Raw genomic sequence first — 19,530 nt, forward strand, 5'->3', positions numbered from 1 at the left:
CCTCACTACTCTCTTAACAACGCAGTTAAAAATGATGTATTTTCTACCTGTGTGTTACTTTCTGTGACTTCCTGAAATACATCACAAGCATCAGAGAAAAATTCTTGAAACTTGTCAAGAAAACAACTGCATCAGAGAAGAAGAAGTATGAATAAAAAAGCGTGAATAACATTTTATTTGCATTTTCTGCAATAGTTTCAATTTCTCCAACAGGGCACTAGCCTTACCTCCTTCTACGACCAGAAAGAATACATTGGAAGAAGTGCCTACTACTGGAAGAAAACTTTGCTTGCTTTGAAAATGATCAAAAAGCACAAAAGTATTCCTGAGCCTACTGATCCTCTGTTCAACCATTTCCATAGTGTGGACATTCAGGTACAGATTGATTATTCCAAGATGAGAGTAAGAGGGGTTTTATGTCACAATCTTACACGTAAATTGGTTGTGGGTTTTTATAGTGTTTTTTTCTTGTTTTCTTTTTGTGGTTCGGTTGGTTTTGCGTGTTGTTAGGGTTTGTTTTTTTGTCATTGTATTGCTAATGCTAAGATTTGGTAGGATCTGTCTGTGGAACTGTTCAGCTTTAAAACTATCAGAGTGGAAGGCACTGAACTCCCTTAGTACCAGCTTTATGGAAAAGCTGTTTTTCTGTATCGCAGGAAAACTAGTAATATTATTAACCTCCTCCTGTCTGATTGCTTACTAGATGTTTACAGTTACTGACTGTTCCAATGTCCACATACACATTACGTGTGAGTTGTCTTTTGCTTTGGCTGTAGGTCTTTCAGGTTGCAGCCTATGAAGAAGAGGCACATATAGCATTTGCAATGTTGGACGCAGTTGAAGGCAAAACCGATGATGCTTTATTAGCATTTGAAGCTATTAAGAACGTGGTTTCATACTGGAATCTTGCCATAGTAAGTCTGTAAATTGCATTACCTGAAAATGCTTTTCTTTTGCTTGCATTCTGACCAATTCTTATTAATCAATATGCTGTTGCATAGCTTTGCCAAAGAAAGGCAGAGGAGATTGAGAGCGATGATATGTTGCCAGAAGAACAAGAAGAGCACAAAACCTATCTTCTTAAAAGAAAGCATTACCTGATGAAGATCATCGATGAAAGCTCCTCTGATCCATCAGTAGCTGACAAAGTAAGTAATTCCTGCTTAACATCTTGTTTGGAGAGATGGAGTGGTTTAGCTTACTGGTGCAAAATGAGACAATTTGCTTTCAAGTCAGACTTCTCCAAACAGATTTTGCTTCACGACAAGTTAGGCTTATGGTGTTTCATCAAGCCAAATAAATGTCTTTACTCCAGTATGTGGTGTATCCTGGGAAGGTTCTGTGAAGGTATCGGATTATGAAATGTTTTTGATTCTCTGTAGATGACGGCTTTTGTGTAAACAAATAGCTTGTGCTCACTGTCTTTGTGAGGTTGATAGTTTCCAATTGGAATTAATGCTTGTGGGAATTGTCCTCTTACCTTAATTGTAACAGATGTAGGGCTTTCCTGCGAAGGAAAGAACAACAAAAAAAGCCTAGAATTTCTGTAGTGAAAGCCTTGTGTGCTGTTCAGCCATAGATCAGAACACAGTCTCTTCCTCAGATCAAGAATTGCAATCATGACTTGTGTTTCAAATTTTTAGCTGCCAGTATCTATGGAAACTGTAACGGAAATGCTGAATGCAGTGAGCCAGGAGCTTGGGGAGAATGATGAAGAGGAAAGTTTTGCCTCTGGAAACATCTCACAAGCTGCACATCTGGAAGTAAAACATTCCATTCCATCACCTAAGAAATTATCTTTCTCACCAACTAGTACCTACAAGGTATATTAGCCAATTACTCTTCTAGGGATGTGTTACATTTGTATAAAAAAACTGAAGTTCTATAATAAGCTTTGTTTTTTTCCAGTTTTCTCCTAAAACTCTTCCTCAGTGGGCAGAAGATCATAAGTCCTTACTTCAGATGCTCTGTCAGCAAGTGGAAGCTTTAAAGGTAAACAACTTTGGAGGTGGTGATGCCTCTAAGGACTGCCTGTTCAGATAGTTTTGCTTTCTTCAGCTTAGCTCTTGTCCTCTTTGGTTCTGGGTTTTTTATTTCTGGCTTCAGGGAACAATCTCAGTTGTGTACACCATAGGCAGGTGGTGGTTTATTGCAGCAGTTAACTTTTTTTTTTGTCTCAGGCCTTGAGCATGCTTTTAAATAACAGGGGAGTAGGGATCATTCCTTAGGTTTCCTTCAAATAGCTGGGTAATACGTTTATACTCTCTTAACTGAAACGCTTCTTGAATAGAATGAAATGCAGGAAATGAAACTCAACAGTTCCAACGTAAGTGTATCATCTCATCGGTGGCCTGCTGAAAGCTATGGAACTGATCCTATGCCAGATGGTTATCAGAGAGCACAAAATCTTCATGAAGCTCCTTTAACGGGTAAGTTGATGCTGAATTTTGATTAGACACTTAGTTGTACCGAGTAAGACTTGTTAAAATCTTTCTGCAATGTTGTTTGACAAATGAGCAGAACTGATCCTCGGGGGATGTTAATTGAAATCAGTAACACAAATTGGGTATAAATTCTTTTCTTGGTGTTCATTTTCAGTTGCTACCACTGGCCCATCTGTGTACTATAGCCAGTCACCTGCTTATAACTCACAGTATCTTCTAAGAACTGCTGCAACCAATGTAACACCAACAAAGGTGAGGACAAATGTATCTGCTCAAGCAATTTCGACTGACTTATTGAGAATGACTGGTTTTGATTCTGGGTGTAGTTGGATAGAAGTACTGCAGTTCCCTAGGTAGCATTTAGTAAACTTGAGCTCTGCTGGAGACAGGCAGAAAGATCCATTATCAGCTATGTTTGCGATGCTTGGTTTGGGAGAAACGGCCAGCCAAATGTTTTTAACGTGCCGAATATATGTTCTCTGCTCTGTCTGTGATGTTCTTTTCCCCAAAACAGCATGGGAACTTGGTGGTTTTTACTCTGTTTTGTTTGTTTTCTAATAGCAATAATGAGTCCATTCAGCTTACGCTTCCCTTCAGTCCACGTTTTCAGATACCATTCAAGTTTTGAACATACGATTTTAGTTTAGACAGAGTCAAAATGTAATTGTAAAGCTCACCTTGTTATTAAGAGTACATGTTGGGTGGGCTTTAGCAGCCTGAGACCTTTTTCTCCTTTTCCACAACGAAGTGATTGTGTTTGTTCTTCAGGCGCCTGTCTACGGCATGAACAGACTTGCACCTCAGCAACATATATATGCTTATCAACAACCGATCCACACCCCACCTCTGCAGAACACTTGTGCCGGTGTGTTTCCTCAAGACATCTATGCTACACCTTTGCGTTTTGATGCTCCTGCTGCTGGAATCATTTCACCTCGTGGAGGCGATGATTACTACAACTACGGTGTTCCACAGGCGAGCACCAATCCACCACTACCTGAACCAGGCTATTTTACAAAACCTTCGGTTGCACCCACGACTTTAAAACCTGCAGAATCCAAAGGGGTAGAATTTTCAAAAGCTAAATTTGGGCAGCCGGGAGCAGCTGAAGGGTCGAAGCCGCCTCAGCCGACAACCTTTAAATTCAACACTAACTTCAAATCTAATGATGGGGACTTCACCTTTTCTTCTCCTTTAGCTGCCACACAGCCTGCTAATGGAGCTTTTAACAGCAGTGAACGCCTTTTGAAGCTTTTAACATCAGACAAACCTTTACAAGATGAGAGGTGCATTGAACAAAAAGGAGTTAACAGTCATGCAAGTGGCCAAAGAAATGTCTTCAGTTTCAGTAATAAGCATACTTCAGGTGTCTCTCTTACAGACAGCGTGGGACAAAATGTGCATAAAAACCTGTCTTTTGAGAAGAGTGAAATGTTTAACTTCCAAGAACCAAGCAAGCAATTATTTATGACTTCAAATTCTGACTTGGCCAACAGAAGTCATGAAACAGAGGGAGGAAGCACCCATGGTGGTGATGAGGATGATGATGGACCTCATTTTGAACCTGTGGTGCCACTCCCTGACAAGATTGAAGTAAAGACAGGCGAGGAAGATGAAGAAGAGTTTTTCTGCAACAGAGCTAAACTGTTCCGGTTTGATGCAGAATCTAAAGAGTGGAAAGAAAGAGGTATTGGAAATGTGAAAATACTGAAACACAAAGTATCTGGCAAATTCCGTCTCTTAATGAGAAGGGACCAAGTACTAAAAATCTGTGCAAATCACTACATAAATACTGATATGAAATTAACTCCAAATGCTGGATCAGATAGATCATTTGTATGGCATGCTTTAGATTATGCAGATGAGCTGCCAAAGCCAGAACAGCTTGCAATTCGATTTAAAACACCAGAGGAAGCAATGCTTTTCAAAAGTAAGTTTGAGGAGTGTCAGAATATGTTAAAAACATCAGGATCAAGTGCTGATGCATCCTTGACTCGGAGCACTGGAACTGCTAAAGAGGCAACAAGTCAAGATACCAAGGAATCTTGCGGGTCAACATTAGGGATCTTGAACTCCGTATTTCGGTTCTCAAAAGATAGTGTGACCAGCGAATCTGACAGCAAAGGCAGTTTTACGTCAACGTCAACTGCCCCTGCCACTTTTTCATTTGGAAAGGAAGCCATACAAACCTATTCCTCTGGTGGATTTGGACAGTCTCCCTTGAAGAAGAATCAGTGGGAGTGTAAAGTATGTTTAGTTCCGAACGAAGCAACTGCTAAGAACTGTGTCTCATGCCAAAGCCCAAATCCAGATGTGTGGGACACACATGGCATCCCGGTAAGTGAATCTGCTGCAAGTTTCAAAGCCAGCAGTAGTGCCACACAGGACAAATTAGGATCTGCCTTTGCTAAAAAGGAAGGTCAGTGGGACTGTAGTATCTGTTCAGTCAGAAATGAACCCACTGCCACAAAATGTGTTGCCTGCCAGAATCCAAGCAAAACTAATTCAGAAGTATCTCCTCAACAATTTTCCTTTAAACTGGAACGACTAGATGCTCCAAAGACCACTCAGAATGACTTGGGAACTGCTTTTTCACTGAAAGGTCAGTGGAACTGCTCTGTATGCCTCACCCAGAACGAAGCAAATGATGAAAACTGTCGTTCTTGTCAGAGTCCTAACTCTCAAGGTCAACCACATGTGCCAGTATCTGCTGTTCAGGCGCTTCCTGCTCCCAGCTTTGGATCTGCTACTGAGGCAAGTAAACCTCAGAAGAATGCATTTGCAGAGCTTTTTGCTAAAAAGGAAGGACAGTGGGATTGTAATACTTGTTTTGTAAGGAACGAAGGTTCCTCACCAGCTTGTGTAGCTTGCCAAACACCAAATCCATCTAGTAAGCCTACTAGTGATGTTTCATTGTTGACTTCCGACTTGAAAAGTAAATCATCTGAACCTGTTGGAGGACAACTGGGAACGGGTTTTAAGTGTGAATTCTTAGGAAAAAGCTTTAAGTTTGGTCATGCTGATCAAGGGAAAACACCAGCATTTACATTTCAGAATCTTGGAGATGCTGAAGCAAAACCTGCAAAGGAAGGATTCAACTTTTCAGTGTTGGTGCCTCCAGGTGGATTTAAATTTGGCATCCAGGAATCCAATAAAAATACTAGTAAGAAAGATGATCCACCCAAGGAGTGTACAACAGACTTGAAAAACATTGACGAAAAAGACAAAAATGAACTGCCTTCAAGTAGTGGAGTTACACTCCAATCTGAGGAAACAGCAGACAAGGACAAGGGTGAATTTACTTTTGGCCAGAACAGCAGTAGCACTTTTACTTTTGCTGATCTTGCAAAAAGTACCCCCAGTGAAGGCTTTCAGTTTGGCAAAAAAGATCCTAACTTTGAAGGCTTCTCAGGTGCAGGTGAACAGCTGTTTTCTTCAAAGGTTTCTCAGACTGGTCACAGAGCAAGCACCTCTGCTGATCTTGGTGAGAAGGATGACGATGTGTACAAGACTGAGGACAGTGATGATATTCATTTTGAACCGATAGTTCAGATGCCTGAAAAAGTAGAGCCGTTTACAGGAGAGGAGGATGAGAAAGTGCTGTACTCCCAAAGAGTGAAGCTATTCAGGTTTGATCCAGAAACAAGCCAGTGGAAAGAACGTGGGGTGGGCAACCTGAAGATTCTTAAAAATGAAGTGAATGGCAAAGTAAGGATACTCATGCGACGCGAGCAGGTACTGAAGGTATGTGCAAATCACTGGATCACAACAACTATGAACTTGAAACAGCTGTCGGGCTCAGACAAAGCATGGATGTGGATGGCCAGTGACTTCTCTGATGGCGATGCAAAGCTGGAACAGCTGGCAGCGAAGTTCAAAACACCAGAGCAGGCTGAGGAGTTCAAACAGAAGTTTGAAGAGTGTCAGAAGCTACTGCTAGATATACCACTGCAGACACCCCATAAACTTGTCGATACGGGCAGGACAGCTCAGCTTATACAGAAAGCAGAAGAAATGAAGACCGGCTTAAAAGATCTCAAAACGTTTCTGACGGATGACAAAACTAAACTAGCAGAAGAAGAAAACGTAAACTCTGCCTGTGCTGGTGGCACTTCTGATTCTGTTACAGAGCCACACGCTGAAGGTACTGGGCCTGCTGTGGAGTGGAGCAACTGTGAGCTGCGTGAGGAAGCATTGGATGACAGCTTAAGTAGCTCTGTGTATGCATCACCTCTTGCAAGCAGCCCTGTAAGGAAAAATCTGTTTAGATTTGGAGAGTCTACAGCAGGCTTCAATTTCAGCTTTAAATCTGCCTTGAGTCCATCCAAATCTCCTGCCAAGCAGAACCAGAGTGGAACATCTGTGGGCACGGATGAAGATTCTGATCTTACTCAAGAGGAGGAGAGAGATGGGCAGTACTTCGAACCTGTAGTACCTCTGCCTGACCTTGTGGAAGTGACTAGTGGCGAGGAAAATGAGCAAGTTGTCTTCAGTCATAGAGCTAAACTCTATAGATACGATAAAGACACAAACCAATGGAAGGAGAGAGGTATTGGGGATATCAAGATACTGCAGAACTATGACAGCAAACAAGCACGTATAGTAATGAGAAGGGATCAGGTACTAAAACTCTGTGCCAACCACAGAATAACGCCAGATATGAATATGCAACAAATGAAAGGATCTGACAGAGTATGGGTGTGGACCGCATGCGATTTTGCAGACGGGGAAAGGAAAGTAGAGCTGCTGGCAGTGCGGTTCAAACTGCAGGATGTTGCAGACTCGTTTAAGCAAACTTTTGATGAAGCAAAGCAAGCCCAAGAGAAAGGCACATTGATAACGCCTCACGTTTCTCGTACCAATACAGCAAAAGAATCTCCTTGTGGTAAGAACGCTGTAGCTGTACTGGAAGAAACTACCAGGGAAAGAACTGACCTCAGCCATGGTGATGATACTTCTGACACTGTTGTAGAAGCTTTAGAGGTATCGAGAAGTACCTCTGAAACGCCACCCAAAACAGTGGTTTCTCCTCCAAAGTTTGTATTTGGATCTGAATCTGTCAAGAGCATTTTCAGTAATGAGAAGTCAAAGACATTCACATTTGGAAATACTTCAGCCACCGGTTCCCTCTTTGGATTCAGCTTTAATCCTCCAAGAAAAAGCACAGATGATATTTCAGCATCTCAGAAAGCAGAACAGAAAAAAGTGGGAGTAGCTGAACCATCCAAAAGCTGCAGTGCATCTCAGAAACCTTCGGACAGCAAGGCATCCAATGTGGCTCCCTCAGCACAAGATGGACCCTCCAACTTCTCATTTAAAATTCTGGAAAAAGGTGAGTGTTAACTGAACAAGGAGCTTATTCAAGTGTGCAACTCGTTAATGCCAGTCATTGTGTTAGTTCTTCTGTCTTAATAATATGTAGTTCCTTTCAGTTCTAATGCCCATATGTGAATCTTCAAATTCTAGACTTTCAGCTTGAGTGAATATTCAGGTTCCAGGTTATTTGCACATAAAGATACAAACATGCCTTGTACAGGATTTGGTGTTACTCTGTAGTGAGAGAGAATTGCCGGTAGGATTTTGGAATCTTGATGAGGTGTTGAAAATGTCAGGGTTAAGTGCTTAAAGTGCATTTGTTGAGTTGAACTGGTAATGTATGTGCACAGGCCTCGCTCTGACTGGTAAGCTATAGAACAGCACTTGTGCTTAAGCTTAAACTCAGTTATCTCTATGGCTGTGTGGATGGGTATTCTGAAACTACACACAGTACTTTTGCTTGAAGACTTCCATGAATGGTCTGTGCAATTCCTGATGCACAGTGTAGCTTTTCTTAGCTTGAAAAGAGATCCTGTGATTACATCCTCAGTTACACAGGCTCTGATACTAGCTGAAGGCTGAGCTTGCAGAAGCAGTGGCTGCCATGTGTTCACCGTAATGTGCTCAGGTATCTTTGTGCAATGACAGGGATTTGCTGGCGTTGTACTGATAGAGGACTTCATGCTCTGCTTCCTACAGTTGCAGGGCTGTTTCACCAGATGGTGCGTTTTAATATCTATAGCAGTCTCTGTCGTATGAAGGCAAACTGTTTCTTAACTGTAATACACTAAGTGAGATGCTAGAGGTGTTGACTGCAGTTTATTCATAGGGGTTGAGTAAGCTTGTATAGCATTCAATGTGAGTTTTCCTACTGTGATGTGTAACTGTGGAATGCTTCCAGAACATGGATAGGAATAAGGTTTGTTTTACCCCCTTGAAAATTTCAGTTAAACATTTCTCTCCACGCCATTTATTTTCTAGGATTTAATTTTAGCCTTTTTAAATCTAATCCAATGGCCTTTTGGACAAGCACATCTTCCTTGCAACCTGCTAGTAAAGGTATTTACACGCTGCACTGAATGTGTGATGAAAAACACTTGAGCAGGCACAGCCAGCAGCCGGCCTGTGGCAGAGCAGTTGGCTCCTAATCCTGACAGTTAACATGCATGCTGGAGGAGAGCACTTCAGATTGTCTGAGACCTGTATGTGTGCTGCAGGAGTATGTCTGTAGCCTGTGATGTGTGAGCACAATGGATGGCCCTGTTTAGGCTTTGGCTTTGGTTTGCCTTCTGTTCTCAAGGTATTCAGAAATCTGCCTTGCGCTTCTCCTTCACAGTTTGACTGATCACGCATGCAGGATCCCTAAAATTCCTCCTTACTAAAGGAATTGTGTTCTGCTTTTATTACTCTTGAAGTGTGCATCTCTTCCTGCCTGAAGTCTTCCATGTTACTGATGTATACTTGAAGATTTCAAGGCATGTTGACTAGCAAAATTTGAATTTAGTATTGAATTTGTATTTAGCTCTGTTGGAAATATTGAATTCAATTTCCTGATTACCAGCCTTAACTTCTACATTTGTGCAGAGGAGCAGAGAGAAATGAGAGCCACATTTAGCTCGTTTATATGTATATGCTTCATATATAGTATGGAATCCACCTTTGCTACTCATCAAGCTTTTGCTGATGGAGCTGACCTGTTTACCTCCAGAATCCCTAACCATGCTATTACACCTTTAGTTTGTGTCATTTTAAGATGTTTTAAACTGTGCTTCTTGCAAGTCTTCTTGCTAATCAGAGCTCCTCATGGGGAGCATCTTTCAGTCAATGGTTTCTGAGTTTTGCTCGAGCAGGTCAAAAGAAATTGAACCCCAAGTTATTTGCCACGGAGATGCAAAAAACCAGAACTTTCCTTAGGTTGTTTTTTTCTTAGCTTTTTTCACAAGCTTTCCCCAAGTGCTCAGCAGCTGAAGTTCACAGTCATGTCAGTTGTGTGTTACCCTGTCACTTCCATGTGTAAGGATTTAAGCCTTAGTGCTTTTCACTTCATGTGAAGCAGCTATTTACTGACATTGAGAGGGAGTAAAAACAGACTGGTTAGATATTAAGTCTATCTGGTCTTTATGTCAAAGCTGAAGTAAAAGTGAAATGTTCCAACTGTTGTACATGATGTTGCTCTTTCTTTTGTTCCTTTTATCTACTAAGAATTTTTTGTTTTGTTTTGTTTTTCCCCTTGACTGGGAAGTTCTGTTATGACAAAACCAACCAAAGCCAACAGTCTTTCAATATACTCTGTGCACCCTTGGCACTGCTTTAGTGGCAATCTATGAAGATAAATTCAAGCTGCTTGCAGCTTATATAAGTAAGAAAAATCAATTTTCTTGCAGGGAGGCTGAATAGAACTGATGTAAGTGATCTAGCAAACGTCTTGCTCAGCCTTAATATTCTGAGGGTCAACACAGGTTTTAATCCTTACTGTTGCTGTTTTTGTCACTTCTTTGAGTTGATTTTGGGACCACTGTGATCTTAATCAGCTTCTGGTCGATTTGTGGAGAGCTTTACCTGTGGGTTGATCTGAACTGGCTTAGTGTGTTTCTAATGTGTTTCTTCTGTTCAGCTGCTTTGCACTAAGGTTCTGTTCAGCTTGTTCAGCTAGTTTGCACTAAGTTCATCTGTGATGAACTGGATGTGAACTTGCTTGACTGCTTAGCTGATCTGAGTGAATAAAGCACCTCCTTACAGGCAGCATACCTGCCTACTGCTGTAGCATGGTACTTGATGCCACCAATTCTCATTTAAATCAGCTGGAGTTACTTTGTATGTGTGTAAAGTTCTGAGAAAATATATTAAATCATCTCTGGCTTTTCCATCTTAAGAATTCAAATGTGTTGTTCAGGAACCTCATTGTATATCTGCTTTGGATGTCAGCTCAGAAGAGCAATTGAGATCTGAAATGACCAAAAAGGATTACTTTATAGGACTGTAGAAGGAATCTGAAGCAGTTAACTTCTAATGGGAGTCAGTCAATTGGCACAGAAAGGCTGGGAAAGGAATACTTAAAAGCACTGTTAAAATTGAACTGGTACTTAGAACTTCAGATACTGCCTTTTCTCCAGTACTACTCACATTGCTTTTACACTGCTGGAAGGAAGTAGTGGAAGCAGGGAAATCAGCGTTCCTTGGGAGGCAAGTAGTACTCTGGTTCCTGTCTGAAGCTTCAGGTTCCACTTTGCCCTTGTTGTGCCATCAAGTTGGCCAACAAGTTGTCATAAGAAGAAAACTGAGCTTCAAATTCTGCTGCGTAGCTTAATGCACACCTAAACTGGAGCATGTTATCGTGTGGGCTGACTTTCTGAAGCAGTCAATCTATTAGAAACAGCCAGTATATGGATATTGATGTGCTCATGGACTACTTATTATTAATCGTTAACCTGTGTGTTTCTCTTCAACTTTGACTTCTAAATTACAGATAGAAACAAGCAAACAAGACCACCTCCCATACAGGTGACCCTTAAACTGATACATCCTTCTTCTCTGCTTCCATTCTTGTACAACAACTTTACATCTTTAGATTTAACCTTTGATTGTCATGGTTATTCTGTTTGTACTCAAAAAGCTTCTTCATATTGAGAAAGGAAGAGAAGAAGTTAGATAATAAAATCAGTAGTGACGTGTTTCTTCTTGCTGTAAAAGCTAGTTAAGTTTCTGAAGGCTGAGAGCAGTGTTGTAGTTGGTTCTGTAGCACGGAACTACAAGATTATTCCTGTAACAAGTTTCACTAGTAGCAGTTATGGCAAAAAGTTGAGATGAGTTGGAAGCACGGATTTCCCAGAATTAATTTGAGATCAGTTCAGTTCAGTTGCTGTTTAGTATCGTCTGGAATTTCCAATGCTCAAAGCTCAGCAGTAGTACATGTTGCTGCAGACAGCTTGACATTGATTACTCTGTTTTTCAGTCCTAGGTTTTGCTTCTCCTCTGTACACGATACCCATCTGGCTCTTCCCTGTAGCTGTGTTCTGTTTGGCGTAAGGCCGTAAATAATTCTTGAACAATATACAAATGCTGACCTGTTCTTTATCTAGGACAAAAATTTCAAAGGTCCTGAGATCTAGTTGGGCATGCAGATTGGAACTTCTTACGTCCCAGCATGATCTGTAATTTTTTCCTAGTGTTCTCTAATTCTGGTAGTCATCCAGAGGGAGAAACAAGAAGAACGTAGGTTTCGTCTGTTTCTAGCTGTCAAAGTATGAATTCGATTCTGTAACATGGGCAGTGGGAAGCTGATGTTGCTGCTGTTGTGAAATATGTAATTGTCATGTTTTGTTGTATTTCTCTACAAAGCTGAGAAGACAGCTGACCCCTCAGATGCTGCACCATCCGATGATGTTGTGATAGTGTACGAGCTCACACCTACCCCAGAGCAGAGAGCTCTCGCAGGCTTTCTTAAGCTCCCTTCAACCTTCTTCTGTTACAAGAATAAGCCTGGATATGTGAGTGAAGAGGATGATGGTAAGGAATGTCAAAGTTGATCTGAGTGTTGCATTTTTTGTAGGGAACGTGCACTGTACTAGAATCAACAGGCTCTAATATTGTTGATACTGATGACAGCTGTCATCTTCCTTTTGGCCAAGGACCCTCCGTCTCCCTTCCCCACCCTGCTTTGTGATTCTCCTAATAAAACAAACACGATGCTTGTTTTCTGGCAGTGTGAAACCTGTGCCATGAATCTAGGCAGAGAAAGTGTCAGTAGTGTAAGAAGGCACTGGTACATAAATAAGAATTGAAAGCTTGCTTGCTGATATGTCAAGCTCTTAAAAGACTTGCAGAAGTCTTGTGTGCTTGACCAGGCTTGTGAGTCTGAAGGGCTTAACAAATTTAGACTTCTTTGTATTTGGAAGATCCCTGAGAACTCATACTTGTTTCCTGTGTTTTAAGATGAAGACTATGAAACAGCAGTTAAGAAACTTAATGGAAGACTGTATCCCAGCAATGAAAAAGAAAAAAGGAAATGGCAAGGTATGTCTGAAAACACAGTGGTTGATCTTTAATTTCTTAGATGCTGAAGCTGAATCTCTAAATCTGGAGGACACTAGAGTAGATAAGTGAATTTGGATAGGTCTGTAAAGGAGGTTTGCTTTCTTTGGCTGACTTTCTGTGTACTGAAAAAAGGTGGCATATATTGAGCTACTAGAAATACAAGTGAGTGTCAAAGGAAGCTAGTAGTAGTAGTGGCGGTGGCAAGATTGCAATCATTATTGCATGGAGGCTCTTTGATACAACAGAAAACCACAGTAGGACAAATGTACAGTTCTTTAGCTCCCTTGTGACTGTGAATGAGTGACTTTTAAAATAGTGATGCTGTTACCAAAGTTTTAAACTTGAGATGTTCTGAGTTCCATTAGGTTAGTTTATAATGTATATGTAGGAACTGATCACAGTATTCAGCTGTCTGAACAGCTGTTCTCCACTAATTTTTGTTCTTTGCAGTAGGCACTGCAGTCAAACAGGAATTGGAGAGGGAATGTGTTACTACTTCTGAAACTAAACCTCCTGAGAAGAAGGCTGAAGAAGAAACTCCGCAGGTCACTTCCACATCTGTCTGTGGCATTGGTAGTAATGCGGAAGATGCCTGTCCAGAAGGCTCTCAGAAAGAAGCTGACACTCAGAGAAAGAAAGTACGAGTCAAGTATCTATGAAAAGTTTTGGCAATAAATTTATTCTTATTCTTAGTCAGTTTTCAGTTAGTGAGCAATCAAATATTCAGCAAATTAAAAGCTACTTGACTTGTTTGACTGAGTCTCAAGTCTGTTCTGGCGTTGGAACTAAGGTACAGATCTTGCATTTCTCAGGGAGAGAAAGGAAACCGCTTTACCTCCTAAAGTAGGAACAGCTTTGGCTAGTAGAATTCCTCCTAGCAGGTATGTGAGAGTTCAGTGATTTCAGAGAAATTCCCAAGAGAAGGGGTGCTTGTTTTGGAATCGTGCTGCTTCAAAGGTACTTCAGTCTCTTGTCAAGTTGAACTTGAGTGTGTGTGCGTGTGTGTGTGTGTGTGTGTGTGTGTGTGTGTTAAGAATAATGAAGAATGTCTGAAACCTTCCAGCAACAATTCTTGGGGTTTTTTTTCCCATCTGTTCGCTTCTCCTTCCCTGTTAGTTACCTATTTTGAAACCTTAGTAAAGCTATAAGAAAGTTGGAGCCTGAGAACTTAGCATTGTGAGTTTTCTGCACTGCTGTTGTGATTAAATGAAGAAATTGATGACATGGGAGGGAGGGGGGGCAAAGGGGGAACGTGGCTTTTTGGGAGGCAGTGGTTATTCTTATGTCCAGACTGAATGTGGTCTGAATATTAGGCTCTCCTGGCTTATGTGCTCACTTATTAATCTCAGGAGAGTGAAGTTACAAGCTCAGCTGACACAGTCTGTACGAGTGAGGAAGAATTTCATACTCCATCAACTAGTGAAGCAACGGCGGTATTTGTGCAGTCAGCTGCTAGCAGTGAAGAGGCAGATTCCACAGAAACTGCTCACGTATCACAGAGTTTACCAGGAGGTGATGATAAGCCTGTGGACCTGTCAACTAAAAAAGAAAGTGATTCTGAACGTTCTGAGTCAACCCAAGGTAAAGTTGGGAGAATGTAAGGGTTTGTTTGGGTCTTTTTGTGTGTGGGGGGGTGTGTGTACAACCTTAAGTTTGCTTTTTTATTGCTTAGTTTAATTTAGCCACTGAACAGATGCAGCAGTGAATTTGAAGCACAAGTATTGGTCTAGTGAAAATATGCAGGGGAATGAAAGTACTTGTGCCTATCAAATTCTAGTATGTTCAGATGACTCTAGTACAGACTGCTGCTACTCTCAGTTGTGTGATTTATACTTAGGTTAGTGTATTGTTTCATACCATGTGAGTACTTACTCAAGCTGTGTGGACTTGCTGAGCCTCAGAAATAGCATGCTGAAACTCAGTCTTGAGCAGCTCTTTGGACTGTAATAAAAAGTGTCAATATGAGAATCAGGTGCAAATATGAAAGCTTCTCCAGTATTTTCTTACAACTGCATGACATCAAAGATGTTTTCCTCAAAGAAAGAGAAAAACATTTGACTTCTCCATCTTTGACAGAACACAAACCCATCTCGTTTGGCTTTGGTCATGCTTCGGGCTTGTCGTTTGCGGATCTGGCTTCCAAGAACTCTGGAGACTTTGCTTTTGGCTCTAAAGGTGAGTTCAGCTTAAGCCTCTGGTACAGATACACATCTGGATTTGTGCTTCCCACGATAAATCTCTGTGCACCGGATTTCTACATATTGTTAAACACTGTAAATGTGTGTTATCTTTGTTGTTGTGGACAAGTTTAAAATGCAGATGTCTTAATTGTAGATAAAAACTTCAAATGGGCAAACACAGGAGCAGCTGTTTTTGGAGTACAGCCAGCCAGTAAGGCAGACGAAGAAGAAGGTGGTAGTGATGATGAGGTGGTACACAGTGATGATATCCACTTTGAGCCAATTGTCTCCTTACCAGAGGTGAGGGAACTTTCAGGACTTAAAAAGTGTTAAGATAAATATATCTGCTAACAGCAGGTTTAAGTAGAACAAAGGAAGATTTACCTTTCTGTCTTTTGTGCTTTGTTGTCTATTTCTTTACGTTCTGTATTTTTTTTTACTCTGCCTGTGTGGGTGCACCTTGCTGTTCTGAATCTTAGTACAGCTTTGCACTGGGGAAGTGCAAATCAATTAATGATGCAAATTTGAATATTTTATTTCTTGAGACAGTGTTGGTCATACAGATCTGTACAAGTAGCTTCAAAAAGTTTAAAAACTAATTCATCATAGTGTATGTGAAAAATGATGTGGAGGGGGAGCTTGAATAATGGCAGTACAACTCTGTGACTTTTCTATTGATGACCTGTAGCTTGAATTCTGTGAAAGCCTTCCAAATTGATGGGGTTGCATGTGCATGATGAGCGTCTGTAGAGCTGTGGGTACAAAACCACTTTAGAAAGGAAAACACTGGATAATGTAGCATTACCTGATGTCAGAATTGTAACAGTGTTCTTGGTGACGCCGTCTGGAGAAGTCACACAGTACTGTGCTGTGTTTTAGGTGGAGGTAAAGTCTGGAGAAGAAGATGAAGAAATTCTCTTCAAAGAGAGAGCAAAACTTTACAGGTGGGACAGAGATGCTACTCAGTGGAAGGAGCGTGGTGTTGGAGAGCTTAAGATCCTTTTCCATACGCAGAAGAAATATTACAGGATCCTTATGAGAAGGGACCAAGTTCTGAAAGTGTGTGCAAACCATGTCATCACCAAAGAAATGAACTTAGTGCCCTCTGATACATCAAACAATGTTTTAATTTGGACAGCTACAGATTATGCTGGTGAGTTGGTTGGTGGTTTTTACAGTTTTTTCAGTATCTTCTGCAGTTTGTTGGGCTTTGTTTTACCCTGGAAATTCTAGAGAACAAAAGCTACTGATCTCTGGCTACAGTGAGTAGAGCTAAGGAAATCTCTTCTTGGATTTGTTTTTCAGATGGTGAAGTGAAAGTGGAACAATTTGCAGTCAGATTTAAGGTTCAAGAACTGGCTAATTCTTTCAAGAGGAGATTTGAAGAATGCCAGCAAAGCTTGTCAGAGCTACAGAAGGGCCACCTCTCTCTGGCAGCAGAGCTGTCAAAGGACACCAACCCTGTTGTGTATTTCAACGTTTCTGCCAACGATGAACCTTTAGGACGCATAACCATGGAGCTGTTCTCAAATGTTGTCCCTCGAACAGCTGAAAACTTCAGGGCCCTGTGCACGGGGGAGAAAGGCTTTGGATTCAAGAATACCACGTTTCACAGAATAGTTAGTGACTTCGTATGTCAGGTAAGCTTAATGTGAAGAATTCATTCTCTCAAACCATTGAGAGATTGAAACCCATCTTTGCTAACAGTGCTGCAAACTAGGAGATAAGGAATGGCACAAGCAGCTTGTGCTGCCCTAAGCCAAATGCTTTAGAGTTTCTTAGTGCTGCCATGTTAATAGGGGAAAAAATTAAAGAAGAAATTTCTTAGCATGGACAAGGGACAGAAGTTGCAAGGAAATCAGAGCTTTCCAAAACTAACATTCAACCTTCCTTTCTACAGAAGAGAAACTTTCATATGCTCACGTGCTAACAGCACCTACTTGTCAGGCTTCTATTGACTTTTGGAAGTACGCTTTGTATTTTACGTAACCCCCACTGTGAAATTAATACTTCAGTTATTTTAGACACTCACATCTCAGCCAAAGGAATGCTGTAGATCTCATGTCATGTATGATAGGCTTTGTCCTTAAATTACTCAGATTTCCCACTTAGAGTATCAGCTTGCTTTGTGTGTGAAACCCATGCAGACAGCACTGGTTTTGCATGTTAGCATTAGCAAGTCTTTCGTAAATTCTGAAGGCATGGAAGATTGACCTCTGTTCATATATACCTTCTCTTCTTTTCCTAATATTCTCACAGCTAATTTAATGTGAATTATAATGACTTGAAACAGATAAAATAGACCAACCTCTTACATGCTATACTAACGCTTCTGCATATCACTACATTTTTGAAGACAGAGCATGTGCTTTTTAACTCAGAATTATAGTATTATACAAATAACTTGTCACCAGAATTAAAAAACTGTCCACTCTTGATTAGATATTACCTGAATCTGAAGCATGCCTGTTACTGCTCTTTTCTTTATTTTTGCCTTTCTGAGGAGCAAAGGAGCTTTGCTTGTTCATTTAGGATGTAATCTTGTTTTGGGTTATTCTACATGCTGTAAGTAACTTTCTTGAAAGCATGCTATAGAATGTTCATGCAGACAAAATGTGAGCTGTTATCCACGTTTGCTCTGCCCAGGCTTCCCTCCAGATTTCTTGCCTTTCAGAATTTTCTTGAAATATTGTACGTGGTCACCTTTGTGCACATAGTCAAATAATCACAAGCCAAAAACTTGCTACCATGTGCAAGGGCAAAAACACTGCTCACTACCTATAGCTGCTGTCCTGAACAGGCAGTGATCAGGAGTCTTTGTGCCTCAGTGAGATAATGCAGGTGCCAGATGGAAGGGCAAAATGATGTAGAAAGCAGACTGGGAAAGAGTAGTGTAGGGGTGTGGAGCAGGAAGGTAAAATGCTGCGCTCGGTAAAAATGAGAAACTTCATGCTAATGCTTTGTTACCATGATCAAAGCTGATGAAGCTGAGGTGCCCTATAGCCAAGTAAATGTGGTGCCCCTGAGAAGTAATGTTGAGGTTCACTCATGTTCTTCCAAATGGAATTCTGTCTTACTGAAAGAGAACGTTATTAGTTGATGTTTTGGGACTTGTAAAATAATTCTGTCCACTTGTTCTTTTTTCCAAAGGGAGGGGATATAACAAACCATGATGGAACAGGTGGACGATCAATTTATGGAGAAGCATTTGAAGATGAGAATTTTGAAGTGAAACATACTGGTCCTGGCTTGCTGTCAATGGCAAATAGGGGCAGGGATACGAACAACTCTCAGTTCTTCATAACGCTCAAAAAAGCAGAGCACTTGGACTTTAAACACGTGGTATTTGGATTCGTGAAGGATGGAATGGATGTCGTGAAAAAGATTGAATCCTTTGGTTCTCCTAAAGGGCTAGTAAATGGAAGAGTTGTCATTACAGACTGTGGGCAAACATAGAATTATGGCTTTGAGTATACAGATGTTCTAGTGGTATGAATTGGTATTTAGATGTTATTAACTAATTATTTCAACTTCTTAAAAATGGACACTTCTGATGTATAAATGTAAAATTACAGCTTATAGTTTTTTTGTGTTCAAATTGGTTTTTTTTTTTTTGCATGTTAAATAAAGTTCAGACACTGGCATATTTCAGGTGTATTTGTGTTATCCTGACATTTGTATTGAATGTCAAATTTTAAAAATTAAATCTTAGTCTTGTTAAAATAATTGTCTTGTCCTCACTTTTGGCTTGTTTAGAAACAGAACAAAGTCTTGCGTGGTCTGGCTTCATGTTCCTGTACATCTTTCCTTTGAATATGCAAACTGAAGATGCTATAAGTGCTGGCCAGTAAACCAAAGGCCTTTGAAATGTAATTCTTACTCCCAACAGAAAGCAAGTCAAGGTAGTTGCAGTTTGTACTGTTCAGTCTCTAACACCTCAATAATTGAAGGATAAGAATAGTTCCTACATGCATTCTTGGACACAGAATTTCACTGTTATTTGCTAGTGAAATTTACTTTCAGGCCTCAGTTTCTTTTGTATATAAGACTTTCAAGTGACTTGTACACTTTAGTGACAACTCTCTAATGAACTCTGAATGTTATTTCAACAGCTATAGTATAACTTGCTGCTGTAACTATGACAGAGGGCACTTGTGGCTGTCTTCTCAATGCGTTTATCAGCTCTGTCTCCTGTGGCAGACTTTGACATTGCACAACTGTGTTCTGTCTTTAAAAATTTTGTGTCTTAATGGTGAAATTGCATGAATAATTTTTTTTTTTTTTTTTAACTTTACAACTTAATGCCAGGACTATGGGTTGAGCCAAGGTTAACTGTGAGTTTCAATAGGGCCAAGTGTCGGGTCCTGCACTTTGGTCACAACAACCCCAGGCAACCCTACAGGCTTGAGGAGGAGTGGCTGGAAAGCTGACAGAAAGGGACCTTGGTGTACTGATGGACAGTCGGCTGAATATGAGCCAGCAGTGTGCCCAGGTGGCCAAGAAACCCAACAGCATCCTGCCTTGTATCAGGAATGGTGTGGTGAGCAGGACTAGGG

At 40.8% G+C, this 19,530-nt stretch overlaps 1 protein-coding gene across 48 annotated transcripts in view; it reads left to right on the forward strand.

Moving 5' to 3' along the window:
• Positions 1-18,718, forward strand: part of LOC125688938 (E3 SUMO-protein ligase RanBP2-like) — a 180,385-nt gene extending 161,667 nt beyond the window's left edge. For 17 of the 48 annotated variants that reach the window (XM_048935861.1, XM_048935867.1, XM_048935836.1 and 14 more), the window contains 9 exons: positions 12,099-12,266; positions 12,693-12,773; positions 13,245-13,432; positions 14,144-14,375; positions 14,871-14,969; positions 15,129-15,274; positions 15,854-16,127; positions 16,280-16,614; positions 18,125-18,715. In XM_048935861.1, the coding sequence (XP_048791818.1) occupies positions 12,099-12,266; positions 12,693-12,773; positions 13,245-13,432; positions 14,144-14,375; positions 14,871-14,969; positions 15,129-15,274; positions 15,854-16,127; positions 16,280-16,614; positions 18,125-18,430 (1,829 nt within the window). In that variant the 3' untranslated portion in view covers positions 18,431-18,715. Of the gene's footprint in view, positions 1-213; positions 376-776; positions 915-1,001; positions 1,149-1,643; positions 1,824-1,908; positions 1,993-2,290; positions 2,430-2,598; positions 2,697-3,212; positions 7,777-12,098; positions 12,267-12,692; positions 12,774-13,244; positions 13,433-14,143; positions 14,376-14,870; positions 14,970-15,128; positions 15,275-15,853; positions 16,128-16,279; positions 16,615-18,124 lie in introns of those variants that run through there. The other 31 variants (XM_048935627.1, XM_048935642.1, XM_048935851.1 and 28 more) reach the window with 13 other exon arrangements.
• Positions 18,719-19,530: the final 812 nt, after the last annotated feature.

This window comes from Lagopus muta, chromosome 1, assembly GCF_023343835.1.
Source record: "Lagopus muta isolate bLagMut1 chromosome 1, bLagMut1 primary, whole genome shotgun sequence".
NCBI classification, from domain to species: Eukaryota; Metazoa; Chordata; class Aves; order Galliformes; family Phasianidae; genus Lagopus; species Lagopus muta.